At 44.9% G+C, this 17,582-nt stretch overlaps 3 protein-coding genes across 3 annotated transcripts; 2 read left to right on the plus strand and 1 right to left on the minus strand.

The window, feature by feature from the left end:
• Positions 1 to 1,688: 1,688 nt before the first annotated feature.
• Positions 1,689 to 3,851, plus strand: LOC115578438 (proline-rich protein 15-like). The gene is made up of 2 exons (XM_030411397.1): positions 1,689 to 2,026; positions 2,544 to 3,851. Exon 2 carries the CDS (start codon positions 2,549 to 2,551, stop codon positions 2,912 to 2,914), a length of 366 nt encoding a protein of 121 aa, XP_030267257.1. The 5' UTR covers positions 1,689 to 2,026; positions 2,544 to 2,548; the 3' UTR covers positions 2,915 to 3,851.
• A 785-nt stretch (positions 3,852 to 4,636) lies between these two features.
• On the plus strand, positions 4,637 to 13,746 carry wipf3 (WAS/WASL interacting protein family member 3). Its single transcript, XM_030411602.1, has 9 exons — positions 4,637 to 5,031; positions 7,300 to 7,397; positions 8,470 to 8,629; positions 8,712 to 8,716; positions 9,603 to 9,738; positions 9,886 to 10,596; positions 11,930 to 12,067; positions 12,153 to 12,257; positions 12,343 to 13,746. The coding sequence occupies exons 2-9, from the start codon at positions 7,317 to 7,319 to the stop codon at positions 12,381 to 12,383; spliced, it is 1,377 nt and encodes a 458-aa protein (XP_030267462.1). The 5' UTR covers positions 4,637 to 5,031; positions 7,300 to 7,316; the 3' UTR covers positions 12,384 to 13,746.
• A 904-nt stretch (positions 13,747 to 14,650) lies between these two features.
• LOC115579126 (peptidyl-prolyl cis-trans isomerase FKBP14-like) lies at positions 14,651 to 17,536 on the minus strand. The gene is made up of 4 exons (XM_030412635.1): positions 17,217 to 17,536; positions 16,096 to 16,250; positions 15,459 to 15,586; positions 14,651 to 15,336 (listed from the first exon to the last, which is right to left on the minus strand). Exons 1-4 carry the CDS (start codon positions 17,417 to 17,419, stop codon positions 15,178 to 15,180), a joined length of 645 nt encoding a protein of 214 aa, XP_030268495.1. The 5' UTR covers positions 17,420 to 17,536; the 3' UTR covers positions 14,651 to 15,177.
• Positions 17,537 to 17,582: the final 46 nt, after the last annotated feature.

Here is a 17,582-nt window from a genome sequence, read left to right on the forward strand (position 1 = left end):
CTGCTGGCTAACACTTTCTAATAAAGTGCCCTTTAATCAGCAGTAGTTATTTCCTAACTAATGTGTCAGTAATAAGTCATCAGAAGCGACAGCTTGCACATTGTCATGTTGTGTTTGGTGACAAAAAAGCAAAAGCAAAAAACAAACAAACAGCAAAAATGCCCACATGGTCGATGAAACATGATGAAGTGTCCTAAACACACACAGCTGGAGTCCATCACGGCTCCACGATGACACGGGTTCTGTCTCTCTGTCCAGTGGACCGTTCTGGTGAAGAGCTGCAGGTCATGTGGAACAGATAACTGGTGGCTGAAGGACACGTCAGAGTCTTTACTGAGGTGGAAGAAGCAGCACAGCAGCTTGAAACTGTTATAAAAGAAAATCCTGCTTTGCAAATTTGAGTCAAAGGACATTTCCTCAGCAAAAATATCAAAATGAGAATCTGGCAGAGAGGGTGTAAATTAATATTGTATTATTGCATTGTTAATGTTGATGCATACATTTGAAAAACACTTCAGAGGGTGATGTGTGGTTGTTTGTTTATTTTCTGTTGTTTTAATTTCATTTTCTTAGCACATCTGAATATTAGAGGTGATGTATGTATAATAAAGCGCTGCCCTGAGATAATCGTAGGTATGTTAAACACCCTTGACAATGCACCATGTTTAATAAGCTCTTAATGGAGTTAAATGTGATTGAAGTGAAGGTGTTAAGTAACGTGACATGACTGTAAAATACAAGTACCTCAAAATGGTGCACAAAAAAAAGCACTTGCCACATACTTGATAGATAACTAATCACAATCATTGAACACATATCAGTGTGTGACTTCTCTATGTTAGAGAGTAAGTCATTCATGACCTCTTATGACTGTGACAACTGCTAACTTTTGTCATGTCAAGTTTTGAGAAGGATTTTAAAAAGTAGAAGAAGAAGAAGAAGAAGAAGAAGAAGAAGAAGAAGAAGCTGTAATCACAACTTCAAATCTGCCAGATAATGTCATCTATGTTCCTGTATGATGGATGTGACGGAGGCTCCTCTGGGACATGGCGTGGTGAACTGGTGGAGTCAGTACAAGCTACATGAAACTATAAAGAAACTGACACCAGCGTTGGACTTGAAAGTACAGAAGGAGGACAAGCAGAGGCATCCGGAAGTACCCCAGCATGTGAAACTGGCGCCAGGCCAAACTGCTTCCCCTCACTTAATGTGAACTTACAGCAGCAACAATTGCACGTCTGGTGCAGCGACGTCCTTTCAGGAGACTCCTGACTTCTTCCTGTCTCGCACATTCCTCTGGTAACTTCAGAGCAGGGTCACAGGGCTCAACCTGTTCTGGCCGGTGACTATTAATAAATACCATTAACTTCCCACTAAGTCATTCCTCTGTGTGGCATCACAATTAAAAGTAATTGTGGCTAAAACTATTGGGCGTCCCAGTGGAGGCTTGGGTTGGGTTCAGCTCATACAAAAGGCTCTTTTTTTTTTTTTTTTGATCTGTCACTGAAGAGGCACAAGCTCCCATGGGCTATGTTGCCACGCAACCACAAGCCCCACCCATTGTTGCAGTGGCTTCACCTGAGCGTGGCTCACGTGACCGACGCCGTGGAGTTCATCCAATCAGGAGCGAGGACAGGTGCTTCGAGGTGAGAGTTTCGGAGGCGGAAACCTGCTGGTTCAGTAGTCGACAGTCGGTTCTTATAAATGTGTCGCTTCATGTGGAGTTTCCTGAAGTGCAGAGGACGAGTGGAGGTACTTGAGGAGAGGAAGAGAGAGAAAACTTTCTGCTGGAGGTGGGAGATGTGAGCAGGCAGGTCACCCGGCTCGTGCGTAAAATGGATACTGCTGCAAGGCACTGAAGGATCGCTGTCACGGTTGTGCTCCACCACTGAAGTAGAAGAAAAAGAAGGAGGGAGTAGAAGACACTGAGTCTTTCCTCCGGATCTTTATCTCACTTAAAAGTGTGATTCTACTTCTTTTTTTGAAAATACAGTTTCAAGTGTCCACGGCACCTGTTGTTGCGCAGGTAAGTGTTCAGCAGCGCTTCATTGCGCATCGTTCACCTGTGAATCACGGCTTGGCTTTGCTCCTCTGTTCTCACGACTCATTCAACCAGTTTTACAGAAAAGCTAATCATGGTTATACTGGTTATTCTGAAGATTAGTTGGTTGGCAGCTGTCTCACCTGTGAACCAACCAACATTGTTGACAGAGAGAATCTAATTGAAAACACATTCAGATCTAGAAAGGGACAAATGATTCTGTTCAAACAGAATAAAGGATTTGTGAGAGTTATGAGTGTGACCATGTGTGGCAACAACACAGGTGTTTTTATGGTGATGAAGATGAGATCCATGATGTGGAATAGAAATGCTTTGTAAAACAATGACAGTAGTTTTTAATGAAGTGAGTTAATGTTTTAGGGCATTAAAGTGACATCACAGATTTAAAAAAACATGACATCACTTATAAAATAATACTTGTGCACAGGAGAGCATCTGAAATGCAGCCGAATCACTGTCAGCATCTTTTCTCTCCCTCCAGCCAGGATGACAACAGAGAGGTCCCCATGGTGGAAGTCATTCCTCCCAAAGAAGAAGAGTGGAGGCTCCAAGGACTCAAACCAACCCTATGGCCCAGACTTTGACCCCTTCGCACAGAAACAAAAGGATTACACAGCAGAAGCCTCCAAGAGTGCCAGCGACCAGTCCCAACAAGAGTCCAACAAGAGCATCAGCGACGACACCTACGACGACTCCCACCTGGACTCGGTCTTCAACGAGCAGACGTGTCGCAGGAACATGAAGGTGTCACGCTCGGGTCGGTGGAAGGAGAAGCGGAGGGTGCGCTCGAGCCTTCCCATCGAGGACAAAGAGAAGGATAGTGGGGCGACGGGGAAAGAGGAGAGACGGTGACCGTGAGGAGGAGGAGGCGGTGATCAAAGACTGCTTTGCAATGATGCTTGAAGGAAAGGAGAAGAGTGGAAGCGTACCAAGAGGTGATGATGAAGAAGAGAAGGAGCGTTCAAGTTTGAGCCCAGTGCTGCAGGAGTTAGGTTATCATGTGGTGCATGAAATAATAGATATTTGGACTTTTTTGTGAAAGGACACAATGATAAATGACTTGAAATTACTTTATATTTGTTCCTCGTGATGGTTTTTGAACCATTCTGCCAACAAAATTCCATAATCATACCCAAACAGAAGACATAGAGCACTAATGCAGTAAACGATTAAGAGCCTAACGTGTAATTAATGTCCCACAGTGTCTGTGTATCCGTCACAGTTTTTGACGTCAACAGACAACTCCTTGAAACACCTACGGCCTCTTAAGAAAGCTCCCTCCTCTAAAGCTATTTCCTGTCAGAACCCCAGATAAAGTGTGAAAAGCTCCCGGAAGATGCTGTTCATAAGATGTTTACACTGTTTCTTTATGAAGAGTAATGTATGTTTGATAATGAAGGATTACTGTAACGCTCCTTTTTGCAAAACAAATGTTGATTCTAAAGGGTTAGAAGGATATTTATGAAGGTGTTAAGTGATTTATGTGTGAAAAAAAAAGCAAATCAGCTCGTGGAGGGAAATTAAGGATCGCTCGCAAGTAGCTTTTAGTCCGATGCATGACACTTGCCAGTAAAATGCTTTAAAACACTTTGAATGAAGGATGTAATCCAACCTGAGTGACATAATGGGTCAGAACCAAAGCTACTACTTACAGTGAAGTATGAAACTACTGTTAGAAGCCGAGGACGTCTGATCCAGACACTGATGTAGATTGCTTGTATGTTTGGACCACCTGTGAATTCTCAAATGAAGACAAAAATATGATGAATAAATCTGGTAACTGTTACAATCAGGTGCATGAGTATGTGTGTGTGTGAATGTACGTGCGCGTGTGCTTCATTTTCTTGTGGGATCACCGTCTACCGGCTGAAGGGGAACTTTGTGCTGACAGATTTTTGTCTGAAACTAGATGAAGAAACGAACAATGATTACAAAGAGTCTCATGAGTACAAAAGCAAAAGTGCTCCTCAAAACAAAACATGAGCTCAAAAGTTCTAAGATGTGCAGATGAGTCATAATCGTCCTCTTGGCAGGTAAGTTAGTGCATCAACACCGAGCTAAGAGAAGACGTGGGACGAGTGCGTGAGTGTCCCATTGTCTGAAAAGGTCAATTACAAGGTATTAACACCATTTATTTTTAGTCTGCAGTGTGTGTGTCAAACCCAGGCCTGAATTACATTGTGGTGTCAGTACAAGGGAGGAGCCTGCCTGTGTCACTGCATTCCTGTGTCATGGCTGAGGTCTGACGTGTGTGTGTGTGTGTGTGTGTGTCTGCACTCATGTTTATTTTTTCCCAGGGTTACAACTGACACAACGTTTGCGCCTATAAATATCCCCTTCATGATATTCAGATGTGTTATTATCATCTCATTATCTCAGGCCAGCTGTTATAATTAAGATGGAGAAAGTGAACGAGGAGGATGAGTTGTAGTGGCGCGAGTTGGACACGAGGGGGCGGAAGTGTTGCCGTCAGACAGAGAAAAATGGAGAAGATGTTTGTTACGCTTCACCTTTCAGTCACAGTCAGTTATCATGCATGCACAATAGGCTGTTTATTTTCTTGCACAGGTGTAAGTGAAGGTGAGGGGGAGTCTTTGGCCCCTGTCGAGGCGCCCCGGCCCCCTTCTCTGTCCCCATTGGTCCCCGTGTGGAGCGTGGGGTGCTGAGGTGTGGCCTCCGCTGTCCGCCTCCTGCAGCGCGCTCACAAGGGGACTAACCCGTAAACAGCCGCGGTTATAAAGACACCATTGTGCGGGACCACTGCCGTGTTTTTCAGGGTCTGCTGTGTGGACACAGGTATGGAGTGAAGTTAGGCTCTCCGGAGTTTGTCTCTCTTGCAGATGAGCGGTGTCCTCGTCTGACTAAAAATAACTTGGGAACTTGTTGAGGCGGTGGAGCGCACGATGAGGCCAGCTGCATCCCGCTGAAGGCTCGTCTGCAAACAGGTGGATCTCTCCCGTTTCGTGAAGGTAAGACAAAGACACAGCTTCCAGTGAACCTGTCTCTCTATGCCAGGGCTTATAACTTGTAGAGGATTGATATTAAAGGTGCAGTACTGACTTTAAAGGACTTAATAATGCTGTCTGAGCTGCACATGTTAATTCCTTTCACAAAACTTAACAGCTAAATAATTTGAGTGCTAGTTTCACAAAGAAGACGCATTAAAACCATGTGTGGAGATGATTGTTTAAACTCCTGTGTGGTGTAGACTTCACTTCCTCATTGTTCTGACAGACCCACATGTGCAAAAAGGTAAAATAATCATGTTGTTAACAGCAAATAGTCTAATTCTTCCTGTACTTATTTTATTCTTCGCTACAAACTGAGCTTGATCGTCTGATGAAGCTGATAACAAACAATAAAGAATATTAATTTGTTTGCCCAAAACCTATAAACAGACAAATGAGTTGTTTGGAGGCTGTTAACAAGCGCTGCAACGATTAATCGATTAGTTTTCAACCATTGGATTAATCAGCAACTATTTTGATTAATCGGTAACTTTGTAACTGAGGCAAATTCTAATTCTCTGACTCCAGTTGAATCTGAATGTTCAGTGTTTTGTGCACTTGTGGCAGAGAATGAGACCCAAAAGAAAAAGGTAACAAATGCTCAAATGGGTCACCAGTTATATCACGTAAAGTCTATGTGTGGGAAACACTGATATTCTGGGTTTTAATTCCTCCTTTGCATCAGTCGACTGAATATCTGTGCACTGTGGCCAAAACAAGACATTTGAGGACGTCATCTTGGGCATCTTTTGGCATTTTCTGACACCTTATAGACCAAACAAGTCACTGATTAATCAAGAGTTTGATCGACAATGAAAGTAATTGTTAGTTTCCGCCCTACAGCTAACTGTCTGTGAGAAATAAAGACATCCAATGTATGTATTTAGGATTCAGGAGGCTGAATGTGGTGTAACACAGATACTGAGCACAAGATGGTTCACTGAGGCCTCTGAGACCCCAATCAGAACATTGTATTATATGGTTACACCCTCTTTACACTCACTAGTTCCAGTATTAGGTCATATCCTCAAGTCGGTTAGGTCAGCTTCATCTGGGGCTAAGCTCTCGTCTGGATCGTTTTGCATGTCTTTCACATAGAAAGTGTAGAAACTCCTTCGTAACCGGACAGCAGCTGCCACCTCCAGCTGCTCTCCTGAGTCTCATTAGATTGAACAAGACTCGCTACAGGTCAGCGAAAAGACGACAACTGGTGTGAGAGGTGTGTTTCCGCTCGCTGTCCCACCTGTTTCGTCTAGAGCTACGCTGACCCCGTGTCCAGCAGCTTCGCCCCCTTTAAAGACCTCGGCTATCAGTGTCACAGAGGCTGCTTGACACAGATATGAAGATAGAAATAGCAACACAGGACGCTCTGCCAGTTAGAGGGGAGGCATGAAGTGTACACACACACACACACACACACACACACACACACACACACACACACACACACACAGGCAAAGACTAGACAAGAGATTGATAGAGGGTCAACAAAAACAGGCTCTGTTCTGTGTTTTATTAAATTGCTCAGGAGGAACATGTGCAAATTCCGCTTGAGGACGTCGAACGTCAGACTGTCTCACAGCCGAGCAGGACAGCTCGTCAAGAATTTATGATGCTGAGGAGTCTGAGTGGACGTCTCACTATCGCTGTAAACACTGCGACATGAGCTGGATACGAGCCGTTCCTGGAAAGTTGATGTTTTTTTTTTATTATGCTGCTAATTACTGAGTAGTTTCTTTCACGATGAGAGAACCACAAGACATCCTGTGTACATGCTCGGTGTAAAGTGGGAGAAAAGAACAATGTGTGCACGCTGTAGCACTTTCCTGTGGAGTTTCCTCAATGTGTTTTCCATTCACTCGCTGCAGTGAAGGTCTTCGGTCACCGAGCGACTGAAGAGCAGGCGTCCATTACTTTTCACACAACGCGCTCCATTGTTCCTCTCTCCAGTCCTGCCACGGGGCATTGTGGGAAGACGAGGAGGACAGGGGTGGAGGTGGTGGAGGTGGTGGTGGTGGGGATAGTGTGTCAGATTTCTCTAGAGAGGATGGAGCCCTCGCTGCTTCCTGTTTTGCGCTGCACGGTGGTGAAAGCTCTTCCTGTCCAGTGAAGAGGGTCGGAGGCCAGCCAGCGTGCTCCTGAACACAGAAGCAGCTTCTGGCGTGACGGGGGAACAAACTAGAAGCTGGTCAGTGGCTGCAGTGTGTGAATAGTGTTTTATATCTGCAGGTATCTGAGGCCTCGGCATGCCAGTCCCCCCTCCTCCCCCTCCGCCTCCCCTGGCTCCCCCTCCTCCTCCACCACCGCCCAGCGCCGCCCTGCCACAGGTAGAGACCGAGCATCACTCCAACTCTCTCTCATGCAATTGTAAACACTCAATCGTGTCCTTCTCACTGACCATCAACCATCACCTGGAGGTTATTTGCATTATTGATTGAGGTGACACACACACACACACACACACACACACACACACACACAGACAGTAGACTCTCAGTAGCGGAGGAGTGTAATGTTTCCACAGCAGGCGCGCAGTGTCCTCATGTTAAATGAGTTGTCCCCACCAGAAAACAAGGCCACTCTGCAGAGAAACAGCTCAGTGGCTTCAGTCACATCACTAGATATGATCTCCTCACTTCACCCTTTGCTGAATGCTTTCATCAAACATTCCTGTCTATCTTTTTTCTTGTTGGTTTGTATCTGTTGGGCAGAAGACTTGAGGTTACACAGGGTTTAACAATGACAGCAGTCGCATTATGCTGCGCAGGAATAGCTCTGACCGACTGGAGGCACTCCTCCTCATTCGTAAGTGTCAAACCAGCTACGGTACATTCCAAAAAAATAACATATGGCAGTTTTATCAGACTTGATACCATGTAGCCTTAGTTTTTAAAGAAGAATCTGAGAATTTAAACAAATGAGCTAATGATCTCTACAACTCATAATCAGCTAGTCCACCGATGGCATAGAAAGTCAAATCAAATCATGAATCGTGACGCCCATAGTGCTGATCGTAACTCTACGATCTAAATATCTTGTCTCCTCCCGACTTGACTGATGTTCTTCACTGTTTGTCACTCTAAGTCTCTGTTCAGTTTCTCGGCTCCAGCTGGTCCAAAATGTAGCTGCTAGGTTTATAACTCATACACGATTACACCTGTGTCGGCCAGTCTACACTGGTTAACAACAGAATTCAGAACTGATTTTAAATACCTTTTTGATTGTCTATAGAGCTCTGTTGTAAAACTAGAACATGTTAGTGGTGAATGTTAATGTTTCATAGATAATTTGTCCTCTGTTGTATATTTTCCTTCCATCTAGGTTTAATTGTTTTTACTGTTTAGTGTCTGATTTCTTCTCAAAGTTACATAAAAAGCTGTTTTTACCTCTGTGTGACAGTGTCCCTCGGATCCTCCCAAGCTCCCGCCTGGAGGAGGAGGTGGAGGAGGAGGAGGAGGAGGAGGAGGTGGCAGGAATGCCTTGCTGGCTGACATCCAGAAAGGAGCCAGGCTCAGAAAAGTCACACAGGTCAACGACCGCAGTGCTCCTGCTGTCGATAGTAAGATCATTCAGCATTCTCTCCACGCTACAGACAGCACACTGTTAAAACACTGAATGGCGGTGTCAGTGTTTTCTCACAGCGGAGGTCAGAGGAAGGAGGTTTAATGGAGTGTGTTTGTATGTTGAAATACCAGAGAGTGATGCGTCAGAGTAAAGAGAGGAGAGATGGTCAGATTTAGTTCACTGGGGACACGTTGTTTTTTTTCATTTTGAGCTAAATTTGTGCACATACACACCAAGTGCACACTTCAGGAAGGAATGCAGTAAAGAAGATAAGGACGCAGGCAGAAGAGGAAACTACGATATACAGTGGCAAGCACAATAGACATGACAGACACTGCGTCAGCGTCATCGCAGTCAAACTCAATCACCTGGGAACGACTGGAATATGGATGCCAGTGAGCAACATTAACTGACAGTACTTAAGTGTTTACTGCAGAAATGTGAGTTGCGTGAATGAAGCCGGGACAGTTGAAAGGGGCCGCTGTGTTTTTCTATGAAGGTGTGGAGTCGGGCCTCAGGGACATCATGTGGTTTGGGTGGTGCACTAATGTTCCTGCCTGAAGCGTTACTGTCATAATGCTGTTGTCATAATTAAGAACTATTCCAACAAATATGAAACCTACTGAGCACTTTGAAGACTGTGAAACCAGAATCTAATAAGAGTCCGATCAGGATCTCAGTCGGTCCCTCTGAGCGACCAGTGTTGGCTTCTCACTGATGCGTTGCAGTGGTGTAAATGTGTGTGTGTGTGTGTGTGTGTGACAATAGGAAAATGTTTTCTTAAGAGTTGGGCTGATTCATAACTTTTCGCTGATAATCCATATCAGAATTTTTTTACTAATGTATCTGAGGATTAACGAATTTGTTGATGTATATGTGACGAATATATAATGAAATAAAAATATAAAATGAAAACTTTTGATTTTGATAAAATGGACATCAGTCATTGGTGATGTAATGTTCCCCAGAACCCAAAGCGAGCCCTGCAGATGTGTCCATCGGGAGGGACGGCACCAACGGCTCCGTCTCTGGGTGGACTCTTTGCTGGAGGCTTCCCGACTCTCAGACCAATGGGACAAAGAGACTTAGTTAGCAAGACCGCAGGTCAGTGCAAAACGTCTTGCTCTCACTAAATATGTGTTTTTTATCAACGGTTTGACAGTTAATATAACTACTGTGTGTGTGTGTGTGTGTGTGTGTGTGTGTGTGTGTGTGTGTGTGTGTGTGTGTGTGTGTGTGTGTGTGTTACAGTGTCGCGGTCCAGCTCCTCGGCCTCCCTGAAGCCCCTGTGGAACCCCCCCACACCAGCAGAAACCAGCAGCATCCCTGAGCCTCACAGGACGGCGGAGCTCCGAGGCTCCGCCCACCGCCCGCTCGCCCCCTCGTCCTCTGCTCCTCCCTCCCCCTCACACAGCGGCAAGCACCCACCTCCTTTCCCCACTTCCTCTCCTCCTCCGCCCCCGCCTGCCCCTACCTCCGCTCCCCCACCTCCTCCGCCACCCCTCGCCTTCCACGACCGGCCGGCCAATAGGCCTCCTCCTCTCCCCTCCTGCCCTCCTCCTCCGCCTCCGTCCCAGGTCACCAAGCCCACCTGGCTTCCTATCCAGCAGTCCCACCACACCACCATCTCTCAAAACTCTACTCCTCCTCCCCCACCTCCACCTTTCCAGTCTCCATCCGCTGTTCCAGGGGATCGTTCCTCAGGGTGCTTCTACCCTCCGCCCCCCTCCCCAGTCCTCTCCGAACCTTCCAGGTTCCCCATCCTACGGGACAGCCCACTGGGACCTCCTCCTCCACCTCCTCCTCCTCTCCCAGCTTTTTTTACCCCCACCTGCCCATCTGCCCTCCCTCCTCCACCGCCTAAGGTGGCACCAGTGCCCTCCCCTGCCATGCGCCCTCTGCCTCCCTCATACCCCTGCAACGCCCCCACCCGACGGCCCCCTGCTGTGCCCAGGAGTGCAGGTGGGTGTAACTTTAGTGTGTCATTCCTGCCACCAGAGGTCTCAATGAAAAGACGTTCTATGATGTAGTGAAGAAGCATGGGATCATGGGAAATTCTTGATTATTACACAGCTACCGATGAAATCTGACTACATGATTCTAAAATGTTCACGGTGAACGTGATGTGTTAAAGTTTTACTCACACCAGTCACGTTATCGCGGAAGTTATAGCGACAGGTGACCTAATCGAATGCACCCTAATCTTGAATAAAATGACAGATTTCTCTGGTTTGAACATTGTAGAAAACATCGAGGATAACGTCAGTACACAGCACAACAATGTATGACAAAGATCTAGTTGTTTTTAGATATTTAAATGCAGAAATGTAATATAATATACACTATCTTTAACGGCAGATAGAGAGCTGTTGCAAGGCGAATAAAAACAGAACCTTCTGTTATATTGTTTTTTCGGAGGAAGCGGTTCAATAAGATGGTGATGATGATCAGCCATAAGCATCTCTAGTGAGAAGATGGTGATCATTTAAAAAGGCACAAGAGGCCGACAGCCCAGTTCAACACAACTGACTTCTTTATAATGTTCATGTCATTTACAAGTTAGATAGGGAGGCACTCTGAAACAGAAGATCCCAGCCTGAAGTTTATGGGAACACTAAAACATTCAGTTTGACAATTTGAGGATTACACACATGGTTGCATGCAGTTCTGTTTATTCTCTTTTTTTTTCGTGAAGTGCTATTTTCTGATATTTTCATTTCTGTAGCAGTTCTCAAATAACCATTTCAGAAAACCATATGGTCACAAGTTAAAACAGGTTGGAAACTGCTGCTGCTGCTGTGAAATATTCCAATAAAATGTAGTTCAGAAACGACACAAACTCTTAAAACTTGAAGGTTTAACCTGAAGTCCTGCAGGCAGCCTAGAGTCTGCAACAACATCAACAACTGATCAATCAATTGGAATCAAACATGTTGTTATTCAAGGCTTTCTTTATGACACAGTATCATCAATGTGCATTCTATCTTACAGATTAATTAGAAATGCAGTATCTTGTTCGTATACAATGTAAATGTTGATTTTACAACACATGACTCAACAGCATGTTTATGAGGAAACAACAGCAGTAGAGGTATTTGTGGTAATTGCTAGTTTTGTGATTTTTCTAACAAAGTATATGTTTGAAACTGTGGCAGCTGTCGTACCTCGTCATCACAGCGAACAGAGTTATGTATGAATATAGCCTCTCTGTCTCTCGGATGTGTTTGTCACGCTGTGGATATTTCTATGTCTGACACCCCTCTGACTCCTCCGCTGCTGTCGCCCATGGTAACAGGTGTAGGCCGGCTGGCTCCTCCCCCAGCTCCTCCTGCACGTTCCCCCTCCACCGAGCTGTCCAGCCGCATTCCTCCCCCTCCACCGCCGCCTCCCCTGCCTCCGTCGAGCCTCAGGAATGGACACCTGCACAGCCTGGGTGGGACTTCATGGACCCTACAGTTATATATGTCACCTCTGAGTACATTTATGGTTCTGATGGATTTTTCTCATCCTACATTCAGCAGATGACTTTGAATCCAAGTTCCAGTTCCACCCTGTAGAGGACTTGCCCCCTCCTGATGAATTCAAGCCTTTCCCTCGGATCTATCCCAGCAAAGAGAACAGAGGTAGCTGCACAGAGCGCTCCATATTTCTCACATTTCACCGAGACGTTTTATAAATCTATTGAGACGATTTTCCTCTCTGTTACAGTGAACCCCAAACCACCCGGGATGAGGACACACCTCAGATGAGTCAAGGCCTCACCCAGTTCTTCACCCCCCTCTTCCTCCTACACACATATCAGACAGTTAATCCTCCTCTTCCTCTCCCTTCTCATGACAACAACAGAACTGCCATGGACCGGTTCGGATGCAGGCTTTGAGTGTGTGTTGTTTGTGTTTAGTGCACAACAGGGTCCCGCCTCTTGCAGACTGTGTGACCTCTGACCTTTTCAGTGTGGAATGTTTTGAATGTGTGTGAGGAGGAGGGATCTCCCTACTCACACTCGTACACACACTCATACACTCGGGGACAGTGTCTTCCACCAGATATATTTATCATGACACGAGCATTTCAGTCTCTAAACGCAAACTGTGGTCCAGCAACAATTATTGTACAGAGGGAAGCAGTTCAGACGTTGTGTGCTCACCGTCGGGTGAAGTTTCATTGCCCACAAAAGATTTCTGGAGCTTCACAGCAAACTGAAGTGGATGGGGACTTGTTTTAAAACGTAAAAAGCAACAAAAAAAAGGCTCCATACAGCTTGTCTGGCGTGTCCGGAAGCACAAATTGATTCTATATCTTTTCAAATCCATTGGGATCACAGTGCTCGCCCATTTTTGGATGACGCCGGCATGGACACTAATATACTTTTTTAAACGTGTCTCCATCTACATCAACGCTGCTTTAACGTGAACTCGAGAATATTTTGCGGGCTAAGAAGTTTGACAGCAAGTTCCAACAGTGTTCTTCCTGCCATTTTTAAAAATCTTCCAGCAAGACAATCTTCTCAAGATGTGGTTTGTTTCCTTCTCTTGAGTATTCATTAAAATATGGTGAACCTCATCTTAAACCCAGTGAGAGCTGAACAAAAAAATCATTATTAAATTTACAGGAGATCTTGATAAAGGTAACATGTATCACAACAAAGCATTGTGGTGATACAGATGCCCCAGCAATAATATCAACATTATTTTGATAGATTTTTCAGGGGAAAAAAAGAGCGAATCCCTCAAATTGTTTTTCAAAGTAATTGCAATTTAAAAAAACAAAGTTCTGCATATAGTTCAGCTCTGAACTCATTGTGAAAATACTGCAGGATCTGTTAACCAGGGGGTTCATAAATCCCTGTACATACTCCATAATGGTGCTCTCTTGTGTTTGTGTAATTGTTTTTATAAGTAACAAATGAATCCACAGAAGAAAACACACTGTCATGTAATGATTATGGGTGTGCGTCTGTTTTAAGTTACACAGTTATGAATAGATAATGAATGAGATCTACAGTTTCATTAACCCGTGCTAACACCTGTGACGACAGTGCCACCTGCTGGTTCGACATGTAAAGTGTTACAAGGTGTGACCACCAAATAAACCACAGTATTTTATTAAGAACATTGTCACCTAATTGATCACATTGTTTGGAGAACGCTACCTCGGACAGAACATTTGATCCTAAAGGTTAGTCTTGATGTGTTTGCATGTAAGATGTCAACCACAAAGCTACAGAAACAGGACAGTCCAGATTCTAGTTGGCACTGTGGGAACATCTTCTGGTTTAGCATCTCAAAACCGCCTCCAGCACATTGTTAAAGAAACAGGTACAGTTGCTCTCACGTCTCAGCAGAGATTATAAGTCATCATAAAAGTATTTCCATCTTTCTTTGTCCTCCTGTGAACTGGAGAAATAATGGAGGAGCAGGACTGAACAGTCCTTTGAGCACTGACGCTGCAGTGTTGGCATGTGTAAAATGACTTTCTCACAGATATTTCACACAGGTGTCTCTGATAACATTAATGATGGCCACGTTTATGTCATTAGCTGCACCTGTTGGTCTGTGTGAAGCTCACGTTTTCATGACTGAACACACAAAAGGTCATTCATATGTTCCCAGGGTCCTTTCCCTCTAGAGTAGTACAGGCTGTCAACATGAACAAGGGTCCTGAGTTACCAGGGTCGTGATCCTCCCGGGTTCTGATTAGCACATGATGGGACACTGAATTTTTTGGTTGTGCTTATATAAATGTTGTGATTCACTGCCTGTTTAGCAAAAGACAAATCGTGATTGTTCCATTGTTCTTCTAAGTGGAACCAGCAGTAAAAAGCTGTTGTGCTAGCAGGATAAACACCAACGCTCCCCGCTAGCTGCACAGCTCACTGAGCTAACTGTGTAGCAGAAGCTACAACCATGAATGCAACACTTAGCAGTTACTCTGGTGATGAGCTGCCCATGTCTGTTTTGAGCACCGCCAATTCTTACATTTTGCACCTTTAAAAAAGGGAAATTTCAGAGCCAAATTCAGTAACAAATACTTTATCTTCTTACATTACAGGTACTGTCACAAATGAAAATACAGTCTTAAAGCAACAAAATGTAACTTCCTGGGAAAGGGATAGTTGATTGTTGGGTTTCATCTTCAGGTTTCTGTTTGGCGTCTGACCCGAGCTGCAAACTTAAGGTGTCAGAATTTGACGATCTGGTGTTGAAACCCAACAACAAACTATCTCTTTCTCCACAAAAGGTACATTTTGTTGCTTTATACTGTACATGGAGGTTTTCAGGTAAACAAATAAAAACACAAAAAACACAAATACCTGCTTAAGCAAAAAACCACAGAAATGAACTGATTAAAAAAACCTTGTTGGCTCCAGTCGTACCAAACAAATCTTCACACAGGAGTTCACACGTCACACATGACACAAACATGTTTCTGTAAAACTGAAATACTTTCAGGTAACCTGAGAGAGAGTTTGCGATGCACTCCAAAGCACCAAAGTATTTCCACCGTGAAATAAAACATGACTGGCGGACTGCATGAGCACTGTTAAAGTTCATCGTGTTTGTACGTAAACTCTCTTGAGGATATGAAGCCGTCTTTGTTCTCATCCTCTTTGGCGAAGATATCCGCCACCATGTTCTCGTGTAGAGTGTCGTTGGGAGGGTAACCATGGCGCTCAAACTCCTTCTTCAGGTACTCTTTCACCTGGCGTGAGAGAGAGAGAGGCGTAAAGAGCCTTTACATGCATGTCATTTAATTTAAATCATTTGCTTGTTGTCAAAAATGTTTGCTTTGGAAAACAGAAACAGTGCAATCCCTGTTTTCACCTCGTGTTTGGAGAGCTTCCAGTCGTCGTTGAGGTCCATCTCCTGGAAGGACTCGTGTGACCTCGGTCCATTTCTGATCTCAAGCAACTCGATGATGAAGGTCAGTGTGCTCTCAGGTGGGATCTTACCTGACAGCAGACAACACCACAGGAAGAGATGCAACTGAAACCGGTTATTACCTGACGTATTTGTAAGCGTGCATCAGTTTGAAGAATGTACTGTTGGTTTGGTTAATGCTGCAGAAGTGGCGCCCCTGGTGAGTGAACGCAGCAACACATACTGAATGTGAGTAAATACTAAAGTCATCAGTTTTAATGAGAGGCAGTGCAGGTTATTAGACACAGGGGGATAAGATGTTATTGGTTAGGGTGGTTTGTGCTTACCAGGGCACAGCATAGCATCGATCACATGCTCCATGTTGAGAATAAGTGGACTAATACTGCTGAATGAAACCTTCATTCAGTGTGGGAGTCCTAGAAGGCCATTCAAAACAAGACAGAGAGGTACAAAGTACATATATGCATAACAATGTAGACATTTTAGAGAAGCTGAAGGACTTCTGAGGAGACAGTGCCATGCATCTGTATGTTAGCATGCAGTGACGCCTGCATGCGTCTGGATACAGACAGTATGGTACCTTTCCCTTCCTTTCCATAGGCCAGAGCAGGAGGTATGACCAGCTTCCTCTTCTCTCCAGAGCACATGCCCTGCAGGCCTTTGTCCCAGCCTTTGATCACTTCCTTGATGCCCAGCGTGAACCACACTGCCCCACTGTCCCCCGCCTGATCTCGACTGGAGGACAGACACAGCCACGTAAAGTTGAGAGTGGAGGGTTACAAGACTGAAGAAGGAAAGACTGCGAGCAGGGTAATAAAGGTGGAAATTGAAGGTCTGTAACTTCAAACTGAACAAAACTGTAATAAACAGTCCGATATGTATGAATGAAGTGGTCACCTGTCAGATTCAAAATCAAAACAACTGCTAGCTGTAGCTGCCGTTAATTAGTTTGCTCAGTTAGCCGTGCAGGTAGTGGTCTGAAGCTTGGAGCACCGAGGGAGTGTAGCTTACACTGCTAGCATGGTAGATTTGGACTGGGACGGGCTTGGTATAGCTGGTTAGCATGCTAATTTCAGTAGCTAATCAGGATTGTTATTTCTGTTAATTCATTCTTTGGTTAATTTGGTTGGTTGGTTGTATTTATATGTGATTTTACATGTGATGTATGTGATCGGACCCGAGCAAAGTTCCTCGCTGTCATTTTAAACAACTGAAAATAAAACACTGAGGGAAACTGTCCGAACTAATCTGTAGAAGTCACATTCATCAACAAGCTTTCATAGTTGGGGTGGAAAAAATTGCAAATCGTTCACAGCTTTTTGGGTTCTTTCTTCCTTTTTTAATATCAAATCCCACTTTTTTCTGTTTCAGTTCTTAAAACACCGTAAAATCCTGCTTACCTCCACCTTAAACCAAAACTATCTACAGTTAGACGCCACTGGAGGAAAGGGGGGAACATCTGTATTCTTGTCATTTGGGTGCAGTGTCCCTTTAAAAAAAAGTTTTGATCACGTGACAGACATAGTTGTCGTCACCAAGGAGATGTAACACGCGCGCTTACATGAAAAAAGGGGCTGGACAAAATAAACTGAACACGTATGTTAATGTTTGAGTGCAAAATGTGAATTATCTGCAAACTAAGAGTGACTTTACTAAATGTCTGCAGCCATATGAACGCTGTGACGTCATGGTGAAGCGTACCTGGAGTGAAACACGGTCCCGTTCTCGAAGTATCCGTCATGATGCACCAGCAGCATGTCTCCGTACTTGGACTTGCGGTGACAGAGGAAAGGTCTGTGCATGACTTCCACCTTCACCTCGGCCTCGGGCAGCTTCCCGCCGCTGGCCGCCTGCAGCAGCAGCAGCAGGGAGGAGCAGAACCAGCTCAGCACCGTCAGCAGCATGCTGCACCCACACCGTGCTCAGGAAACAGCACAGAACTGAAGAGTTGGACCAAATGTCGGAGGGGCAGCAGCTGCTCCCTCTACGTGGCACTTTCATCATGCATGTTGTTGCAGGAAGTCGCCCTCTGATTGGTTGCGTCTTTGCCTAAGCCCCGCCCACTGA

Source organism: Sparus aurata, chromosome 3 (assembly GCF_900880675.1).
Source record: "Sparus aurata chromosome 3, fSpaAur1.1, whole genome shotgun sequence".
NCBI lineage: Eukaryota > Metazoa > Chordata > Actinopteri > Spariformes > Sparidae > Sparus > Sparus aurata.